Source organism: Cucumis melo, chromosome 10 (assembly GCF_025177605.1).
Source record: "Cucumis melo cultivar AY chromosome 10, USDA_Cmelo_AY_1.0, whole genome shotgun sequence".
Taxonomy (NCBI): Eukaryota; Viridiplantae; Streptophyta; class Magnoliopsida; order Cucurbitales; family Cucurbitaceae; genus Cucumis; species Cucumis melo.
This window is the reverse complement of record NC_066866.1, coordinates 14,930,101-14,941,031: the sequence shown is the minus strand read 5'-3', so window position 1 is coordinate 14,941,031 and position 10,931 is coordinate 14,930,101. Positions and strand designations below refer to the sequence as shown.

The 10,931-nt window shown below is 32.7% G+C and overlaps 1 protein-coding gene across 1 annotated transcript; it reads right to left on the bottom strand.

Moving 5' to 3' along the window:
• Positions 1-4,423: 4,423 nt before the first annotated feature.
• On the bottom strand, positions 4,424-7,905 carry LOC103502901 (loganic acid O-methyltransferase). Its single transcript, XM_008467023.3, has 3 exons — positions 7,705-7,905; positions 6,339-6,989; positions 4,424-4,950 (listed from the first exon to the last, which is right to left on the bottom strand). Exons 1-3 carry the CDS (start codon positions 7,783-7,785, stop codon positions 4,591-4,593), a joined length of 1,092 nt encoding a protein of 363 aa, XP_008465245.2. The 5' UTR covers positions 7,786-7,905; the 3' UTR covers positions 4,424-4,590.
• Between the last annotated feature and the right edge of the window lie 3,026 nt (positions 7,906-10,931).

The window sequence follows — 10,931 nt, the reverse complement described above, 5'->3', positions numbered from 1 at the left end:
TAGTGATTCCTTGAACTCTTAGTAACTTGTCAGCTCCAGCTTAAAGTGCTACATGTGTAGGCTCCAAGTTCATCTAAGTCATGCTTAGCTTAAACTTTCACACGTGGCCCATTAAGTATAATTAGGAAATTTTCCAGAAAATTCCTAACTCTTTATCGCCTAACTTCAACTCGCGTTCTCTTCCTTGTGTCGCCTTAACTTTATGCCAAACATCAAAATACATTCTTCTTTCATTGCGTTGTCTTATCTTAATGCAATTCAATAAACAAATAACTTTTCAAAATCCATACTTTAACTAAAACGTCATTTTCAACACTATTACTTAACTTCCTATTTCCAAAATTATCTCTTCTATTTAAACACAAGTCTCACATTAGTCGCATGCTTAGCCACGTAGCCTTGTCTTAGATGTTTTTAATAACATGGTTGACTGTCTAGCCCATCTTCAAAATGTCTAGCTCACTTATAGTCGCCTACTTCATGTTCTTAGAGGTTAGGCGCCTAGTCTTGACTCAAAACACTTTTTTTGTTACCTAGCCTCTCTTCCACCTTACTAACCATTCTTTGGCTGTAATACAAACACTTAACCAAATTTCCTTTAACCTTTCTTACTTTCAACTACAATTTCGCACCAACTATATCACTTAGACGATGACACCTAAATAATATCACTTATCAACTAACACTCTTAATAAAAATTTCTTCTTAACTTCCTTTACCAAGGCTACTACAAGAACCTTTAAAAGACATTATTGATCCTAATGTTTAGTGATTACATACCATAAGTTTGAAAACAATCTTTGCACAATCTTTTGTTTGTATGTAGATTATTTATTAATTCTCAGGTCAAACTTTCACTTCATAAATGATGTAAAAACTATGTTGAGTGCAAACTTTGACATGAAAAACTTATGAGAAGCTAATGCAATCTTAAGGATAAAAATAACTAGGTCTGAGAAGGGATTTCTTTGGATCAATCTCATTCTGTAGAAATTTTTTTAAACAAAATATATAATTACTTCGAATGTAAACTAGCATGTACTTCTTATGACCCCAATGTAAAGTTGTTAAAAAACATTGGTGGCAGTGTTACCTCAATCCGAGTATGCGAGCATGATAGGCAGTCTTGAATATGTTGTTGATTGCACTAGCCCTTATATAACTCAAATTGTAGGATTACTTTGTAGATTCACAAAAACTCCTAGTATAGAGCATTGGAATGTTGTACAAAGGGTTGCGAGATACTTAAAGAAAACCCATAACCTAGTATTACACTACTAAACGTTTTTCATTGTTTTTGAAGGCTACAACAATGTTAACTTGAACTATCTTTCATATGACTCAAAGACTACTAGTGGTTATATCTTCAATATAACAAGAGGAACTATTTTTTAGAAATCCAACATAATAAACTATGCTACCTTAGTTTACGATGGAGTTAGAGATTATAGCACTAGCAACTGCTAGTAAAGAAGTAAGTTGATGTAGAAATTTTCTATATGATACTCCTTTATGGGTAAAACCATTACCAACCATCTTGATCCATTGCAATAATACTACAGCAATCGTAAAAGTTTAAAATAGTTATTATAGTAGAAAAAGATGACAAATTTGTCATAAGCACAAAACCATTAGAGAGTTTCCCACTACTGATGCAATTAGAGTTGATCATGTACGAACAGATGAGAGTCAGATAGATCCATTAATAAAATGTAATGCCATGAGTTTAGGAGGGAGACATAAACGAACTGATATCACATCTGAATGAGAGGGATTCTGAGAACATGAAAGTAAGATTAAGAAAGACTTAAAATGAATTAAAGTTACAACCTATACCAACAAGGTGTACCTTCCTTTTTGGTAGCTCGATCATAGAAACTCAAAAGGTAAGTGTGCTTGGCTAGAAACAATTCTATGTTGGATGACCTCTTGAAAATTTTCCTAGGATGTATGTGATTGAGGAAAAAGCATGTTGAAAGGACTCGTGTTTGTTTGTGGGGAGAACTTTCACTGGAATAAGCCTTTAAGACAAGTAAGAATGATTTTTCCAAGTTGTTGGGGATGTAAGGGAATGTTGGGGATCCAAATTTCGAATCCTAGTCCAAATCCTGGTTCTAAGGTGTTACAGATGGTATTAGAATAGAACCTCTCCCAATAAGATATGATTGGGGGACAAACTAAGCAAAAGTCCGTGGCATGTAACGTCCTGAGTTTAGGAGGAAAATATGAATGAACCGATATCACATCTGAATGAGAGGGATCTGGACAAAGGTTGCTAGTTAGTTTGGAGGCGAGGAGGATTGCATTCAAATAAAGAAAAGGTAAGAAGGTCAATTTTAGGGAATCTGAGCAAGGTGCACACTTGGGGAGTCACAGAATGCATCTTTTGAAATTTGAATCATAAATTTTTTGGTAAGAAAGTTAAGACATTTTTAAGTAAATTTGTAGAAGAAAGTTTTCCTAGAAGAGTTATGGATGTTTAGTTATGATTTTTCAAACTAAAGTTAAGTTTTTAGACAAAAATTTATTTTTGGGCTACGACCGAGTATTAAGGAAGGCAAGGCATGCTAGGCGTGAGTTTTTAGTTTACGAAGGTTATTTGTCTTAAATTAAGGCACGCGACATGACATCACGCTGTCTCTCGAATCTAGGTAGGTGATATGGGAGAGGATGTGACATGGGGTGTTACATGAAAGGACTACCCAAAGAGAAAGTTTTCAAAACCTTAGAAACGATGGGACTCGTGACTATAGAAAAATGAATCACCTATACAGAAAACCCAACGTGTAAACTGAAGACCCAAAAAAATAGGTTTAAGGGGTAATAACTAATCTCAAGGGATCTATAGTGAATCATGTGAAACGTTACAAACAGTTCCTTTTATGACCTAGAGTCACAACATGATATCTCGAACCATATATGATCAAGGTTTAACTAAGTTCTTGATGAGATCTATACTTGATGTCAAATGGAATATCTAGCTACAGGATTATTCTTGATAGATCACCTATGTGAATGTGGAGGTAAGAGTCGTCTTCTATAGAGTTTAGGAAAATTCTCTTGAGCATTTACTAAACTGGGATACACGTGTTAGGCTTTAAAGGATGAGCTTTCCAACTGCACCTTAGAAATGTTGTGTTTGAGAAGTTGTTAGAGGTCTTGTTCAAAACCAAGAGTTACTCTAGTATATTCTAAATACTCCACACTACGTATAGATTCAAGTTGTAAAACACCTTTGTTTATGCACAATATTACAGACTGATGTTACTCGATGAAATACGTTTTTATATGTTTTTAATATTTTCAAGTTGGAGATTGTCGATGAAAATTGCCTTTTTAAATTGTCCCACAATGGATAGTTTGATGGAGGGAAGCTCATATAAAAGTTCCCACCCTTCAAATAGGCTTAGACCTAAGGGTATAGCAGTATTTCCATATACACACCCGTTGTTAAATAATACTTTTTTATTATTTTCTTCGTCGCCAACAAACATTCCACGTGTTTAAAAGCTGGTCCTTCATTGCGTTATGCAGAAAGCACATTCTATGGATGATCTTACTTCTGATTCTCTATTCTTCGAAAATGTTCTATGGAAGCTTTTACTTTTCGTTGGCTATGGTTAGGCTTCAAAGCCTATAAAAGGCCCCCTTCTTCCCCTTTCAACAAAGAGAAATTATCACTTATTCTTTCTTTTATTCAATCAATTTTCCATCTTCTTTCTCTGCATTTCTTTTTTCTTTTCACAAATAAATATTATTTATTTATTTATTTTATATATCGAGCAGTATCATATTTTCAAAAGATGTTTCGTTTGGGTTATCTTTCTCTGTGCAAATCGATCATAAACATTTTTTGAGTTGTTTTAACTTGGGGACACTGTGTTAATTTTTTAGAACTGCTTGCACAAAACAAGGACAGAGTTGCAAAACGTCTAAAAGGGAGAGAGCTTCGTGACTCAACGATTAAGTAGTTTCTATCTTGAAAATTTCATTTGACGGTCGAATTATTATTTCCTTTCAATGATGGTTGGAGGTTTTGGGAGCAATAATTACCTAATAGTTGGATTTCTACAGGAAACTAGAACATACCCAGAACAAATCCTACCATAAATATATCATTATAACACATAAAAAGGTAACTTCAATCCTAATCTTAAACTCTCTGTCTTTCACATTCTTTCACTTGTTAACTTAAAAGATCGTATTGTTTACGGTAAGCATCACATTATTATAGATATTTTGTTCTTTGTAGGTTACATATTCTCTCCTCCAAATAAATTTACTGATGGTGTCACATGAAACTCAAATGCATATTTTTTCTATTCATGGAAACAAACCTATACTCAAAACCTTCTTAAGATTTTTTATTTTTTTGGAAAAGGTTATTGTCTAAATACATGAGAAAGAGACGTATAAAATAAAATTATAAAAGAAAAGGTTAAAATACCCTTTATTCCAAAATGCACCACACAATTCCAAGAAGCACAACCAAGGTTTTATATATACATACACAATAAATTTATTGATCACACATCACAAACAAAGGGGCAGTGTTGAAATCATATATAGATTCTTTCACAACCCATTTCTTTATTTTAGAAAAGCATCATTCTTGCGCTTTAAAACAGCAAATAATTGGACCTTTTCATGAAGCTTTTCATTGATCTCCTCAGGGTAATTTGAGAGCTTTTTTATCACTCTTTCAAACATTTCATCCATTAATTCCTTCTTTTTGAAGTGTTCAATGAAAGTTCCTTCCATTGCAGCTCTTACATGATTGATCCACACTCGTACGTCTATGTTTTCTTTCAACCACGTTGCTGGCTCTGCTAGTTCGATTCTCTCAATGCTAAAATGTCCATCCTTTTCTATCAATTTTCTCATCGTTTTTGGGCAGGGGATGAATATTGGTATGTTGAATGAGTCCACCTCATCTTCATTAAGAAGCCCCTGCCAACAAAAGAATAATAATCAATTTTCATAATTTTAAAAGTTTTAACATTATTTCAACAATAAATGAATATATTAGGTACCTAAATTTTAAATTGAATATAGCGAAGGGAAAAGTGATAGATTTAAACTTATTTCTCTTTTTGCTCTTTTTAAATTGTAAAATCAAAAAAAAAAAAAAAAAAAAAAATCAATTTCAAAAATTGAAGAATTTTTTTTTTTTAACAAGTTGTTTTAAAATACAAACTGGGGCAAGGGATTTGAACCCAATTCCTCTACATAAAATTGTCAATTGAGTGAGCTCCTTTTGGAAAATACTCAATTAGTTTCTTGTGTAATAATATAATGTCATTTAGTTTTAAAATTGACAATACTATGTTAAATATTTTAAAAGATTGATTATGACTAAGTTAAGAGTGACCTAATACATATTTTAGAGACCATTTGTAAGATTTAGCAAAAATTATAGTGCAAATTGAAAATTATTGATCTTCATTTTTAATATTTATTTAATTTAGGGATGGGGAAATATGAAATCGATAGGGAAAAAATTGGCAAAATAGAAAGAATATTCCTTTTCCATAACCCCTGTTTGAATATATAGTATATAGAGGTAGATTGGTTAAACTTGATCTTCTCTCAACTATGTGCCCCAAACTCTAACTCTCTTTATCCGCCTTAAATTGTAATATAAAATTTGTATGCAATTCCTAGTAATTTTTATTTTGATTGGTTTTAAAATGGGCGAAACTAAATGGATTCTTTCCAACTCAATAAAGCTTCAAACAATCTAGAAACATCTATATCTATAATTTTCGTTTTTAAAATTTTTTATTTATTTTTGCAATATTTCTCTTCCTATACTACCCATCAAAGTATAATTTTACTTTTCTAAAAATATTTCAAAGTCTTTTTAAAACATTTAAAAGTTAAATATTCTTATTTGTTGTCCCAAGTTTAAGAATATCTTTTAAATTTAAAAGTCTGGGATAGTTTTTTATATAAACAGCAAAATATTAGAATACTTTATAATTTAGTCTATAAATAACAAATGAAAGTACCTTAATGTAATGAGACATCTTTCATATCCAAAGGAAAATTTAAGGATACGACTTGATAAAATTATTTTAGTTGGGATAACATCGAAGGTTTAAGATTAAATAAAGGCAGAATTTTAAGGAAAAAATGATTTTTTTTTCATATTAGTCAATTGAAAATAGAGAGAAATTTAAAAAAAGAAAAAAAAAAAAAGAGTATTATCCAACCTATTTATAAATTATAATAAAATTTTTAAATAGATGGACAAATTTTGTTATAAAAAATATATAAATAGTTTCGTTATTTTGGTATATTTTCTGAAGACGAAGGTTTAGAAAAGAGTGTAATACCTCTTTAGCCATATCGATGAGAGCAAAAGCCAAATTATCATAAAGAATCCGAAAGGGAAGTTGAGAAGGAGAAACGTCGTCAGAAACCCCTAAACAAATCATCACCATAATCCCTCCACCCACCATTTCTTCAGCCCTAGCTTTCAAGAACCTCTCCATATCCGCCGCAAATCTCCCCTCATAAGCCTCCACCACTCCCTCCGCGGCCCCTATATAGTGAATCCTCCCTCCGTTCCACGCCCCTGATCTCTTATCCCTCACTTCCTTCGGCATTGCCGACAGCCAGTGGATCGAGTACGCTGTGTGGACCAAGTGCAGTGAGGAGTCCGGGAAGAGACGGCCGTGGAACGATCCAGGCGCGGCGGCGGCGAAATAGTCTCGTTCTGGTGGAAGAGAGAGGAAGAGAGCGTTGAAATCGTTGGAGGTTTGGTCGTTGAAGAAGACATGGAAATTTGGGGAAATGTTTGGGGAATTTGATTTTATGGCGTTGACTATGTATTGCATTGTCCAGAATGTGTTTGGTCCTGTTGCGCATCCTAAATCGGCGAGACGAATCGTGTTTGATGAAGAAGAAGAAATTAGGGATGGTGTGTTGAATTTTTCTTTGATTTCTTCTTCGATTTTGGTCCTTACTATGTCTACAAATGATTTCTGGAAAAGAAATGATATCATCTTATTGGTACAGTTCATATTCATGTTATTCACATTAAATGGCTGAAATGAATTACAACTGAAATACCACTAAACATTGTCTATAAGAATAGTTATCTCCACATCTAATTTCGAATCCTTGTTATAAAACAATATTTTATTTTAGATGGTTATTCAAATTTCGACATTTCAAACAGTTTGGTAGTCACTAAAAACAGAACAATCTAAAAACTTTCACACCACTGCTATTCCAAACTCCTAATAAAAACTATCGGTTCTAGATTATTTCACAAACAAATTTACGTGGCTTAGAACTGTGTGAAATGATTAGAAACGGAATAAGAGTCGTCATGTCGTGTTGCCCTTCATTCATTGAATGAAAAAGTTGACTTGGATGATAATTGAAAAAGAGGACAATCCAAACGCCACCACACTATAAATTCTTATAAAAGAATGTGATGTGATGTGGTGTTGTGTTGTGTGCGCCATTTTAAGTTATTTCACCATTAATTCACAATTAGTTGAATCAAAAAACATTTAGAACAATATGACGAAAATAAAAACAGAAGAATCAAACCATTACCACACTGCTTCAATTATAAGCCTAAATAGAAATGGTGTTGTGTGCACGCTGTTCTAAGTCATTTGTCACATGTCTTTAGAGGTTCAAATATAGGATTTAACTTAAAATAGATATATGATAAAAGAGAAGAACCTGATAGTGGGAATTTTTGGAGTAGCTATGGGAACCATGGCCTCCATTTGCAGGGCAGGAATCACGAGAAGCTCCTTTCATAGCTCCACCTTGATCACTTTGGCCAATTACTTTCTCATTTTATACAAAAACAGGCCCAAAGAAAAGTAGTTCAATGTCCTTGCAATCATCCTTTTAATTATGAAAAAGAAAGCTCCTTATATTATAGTATGGTAGGGAGTCTATATATATATATTTTGTATGTATATAATTGTGGTCCATATTTGTCTTTTACAATATATAATATAGTCTAAATTACGAGAACAAATGCTATCAACTTTGCTATTTGCTTAAAACATATATCTATTATTTCAAAGTTGCAGCAGTACCAATGGACAAGAACTTGTCAAAGCTTTTTACGATCAAATAATATCTATAATTACCAATAAAAAACTACTTGCTACTGATAGACCGAGTTGAATCACAAGGAAGCACAAATATAATTTTGAACAAGTTAAGTATTTAGCTAAACCGGTAAATGAGGAGTTTTGTGTTCGTGCGAGAATCAAAGGCCATGAAAATAAAGTGCAAAAAATGTAAAAGACGTATAGCTTAGGGATTAGAGACTACCAAAATTGTTAGATTGATCTTAGGAATTTTGAAATTAATAACATTCATAGATTTGTCTAGCTAGCCTATTTGTTGCAATCACAGGCACAAGCAATTTAATACATTATCTAAGAACTTAATTAAACTTGATCCTCGGTTAATCTCTCCTATAAGATTTCGTTAAGATCCATATTCTATATTTTCTTAGAATCACTAAGATAATTAGAGTTGAATAACCTAAATTAATAATATATATTCTTATTGACTAAAAAAATGCAATATTGTAAATAGATCATTGTGAAGAGTCAATCAAACTAACACAAGTGTGTTTTTGATTTGCGATACTCGATAATTAACATACAAATTCATGTCAGAAACCGTATTTGAATCTCTAGCCTAACACAAAATAGATGGTGGATGTGCTCTGAGAAAATTTAGATGAGAAAATTTAGATAATACAAAAAAGATACATCAAGCATGTTTTTTTAAAAGATGGAAGGGAATTATAATTATATGTTTCTAGAACCTCTTCAATCTTTTATTAATCCTCTAGATCCACTGCATGATCAAACCACGGGCACCACAAGTAAGCACTACCACTAGTCTTTGTCTATTATTCTCTTAGGAACAAGATAGCTTGTGGAAGCTGTTGGTTCTAGGTGAAGAGGAAGCCAAAAAAGTCGGAGAACACTTCTTTGTACTTACTTTTGTGAGAGGAAAAGAGATCTATTCAGTCTGTTGGTTTCGTGAAGGGAGTTAAATCCCCCCACCCTACTAACCACTAATTTGTGTTCATTTAATTTAAATTTAAATTTAATCTAATATAATTTAATTTCAATAAATAAATAAATAAATAAATATTCAAATTTACATTTACTTATTTATTTTTAAATTAAATATCAAATATTTTATTAATGCAATATTGAATTGTATTCAAATATATTTATCTCTTATAACTTGTAGTTTTAATACGAATCTTAATCACATTAAATTTGATATGTTGGTTTAATATGAATCGATATGTATTAATTCATATTATTTAATATTTGAATCTCATATATTATTGGGATACTGTGAAACTCCAAAATTTCTAAGATCTTTGAAATTTATTAAATATTGATAAAGGTAAGAGAAAATAAGATTTATAGAGAAAGAAAGTAAAAACTAAATATTGAGGTTTTGAGTTCAAGTCAAGGAAGGAAAAGTTGGAAAAATTGACTAAGTGTCAAAAGAAAGGAAAGCTAGTGTTAATAGCAAAGGGGTAGGCGGCCAAGGTAATAAAAATAACCTCTAAATACACAAGGGGGCATTAGGCGTTTTCACCATGGGCTAGGAAGCCATGTGACATTAGATAACCTTTAAAAGACATGTTCTAGGCGGCTAAGTCATGATGTTAGGAAAACCTCCAAGCTCGGTGAGGAAGACAAGAGTGGGCAGCCAACATTAGGAGATAGCCTCTAAAGATAAGTCATGGTGTTTAAGATATGCTTGGCAAGAAAATGAGTTGCTTGGCGAGATGATTTCGAAGTTGTTGGCTATGCATGGAAGGCTAGTCCTGTGCTAAGCGAGAATAAATGAGAGGTTAGCAAGTATAGAAGTGGGTGGCCAAGGTTATGTGAGGAAGCTTACAACCATGGAGGTTAGCGAAGTGATGGACAGAGCTAGGCAATTAAAGAAGACTACGCGAGGAAGGCCATGGAGGTTATCTAACCTAATCACACATGCCAATTACCTCAAACAACTTTCAAAACATCAGAAATTGTGTCTAGTTTATAGACTAGGGTTGCTGTTCAAATTGGAGGCGAGAAGGATTGTGTTTAAGCAAAGGATAGATGAGAAGGTCAATTTGTGGAAGAAACTGAGCAAGGTGCACATTTTGGTGGCCACAGAACACGTCTGTTTGAATTTGATTATGAACTTTTAAGGTAGAAACGCTAAGACATTTTCGAGAAACTTTTTTGAAGAAAGTTTTTCCAAACGAGTTATTAATTTTTAGTTATGATTTTTCAAAGTCAAGTTAAGATTTTGGACAAAAATATGTTTATGGGCAGTAGGCGAGAGTCAAGCATGACAAGGCGAGTTGGGCATGAGCTTTTATTTCATAGAGGTTATTTTGGTTTATTTTTAGGCACGTGACAGGCACGACCGAACTTTCACACCCCCTCCCAGATCACCTACTTAGACCAGAAAGGTGGCATGATGTCAGCTGAAATCATTCACTTTTGAAACAATTCCAACTAACCTTTAACTTGAAAACATAAAATATTTGCAAGCGAAAGCTTTAAACTTGGAAACTTCTTCGTTATAAGACGAAACAGTTGATAGGAACCATATGTCACTATAATCCTCCTCCTTTAAGGTATAAAAATATACCCTTCTTTATGGTCCATAAAATATAGACCCATAAACCATAAGTTTATAAATCAATTCAACAATCATTTATCATAAAACATGTCTTTGAACAATAACTTGGAAACCATACTTTATTAATAACTTTTAAATCAATGTGTTACTCCCTGCACTTGAACTGATACTTAGTTGAAAAATTCCTTCAAAGTCTCATTGATCTACAAAAATCACATTTATTCCTTAATTAGTCCTTTGGTCAAGAAAATATACAAAATTTTCCAAAAAATTCC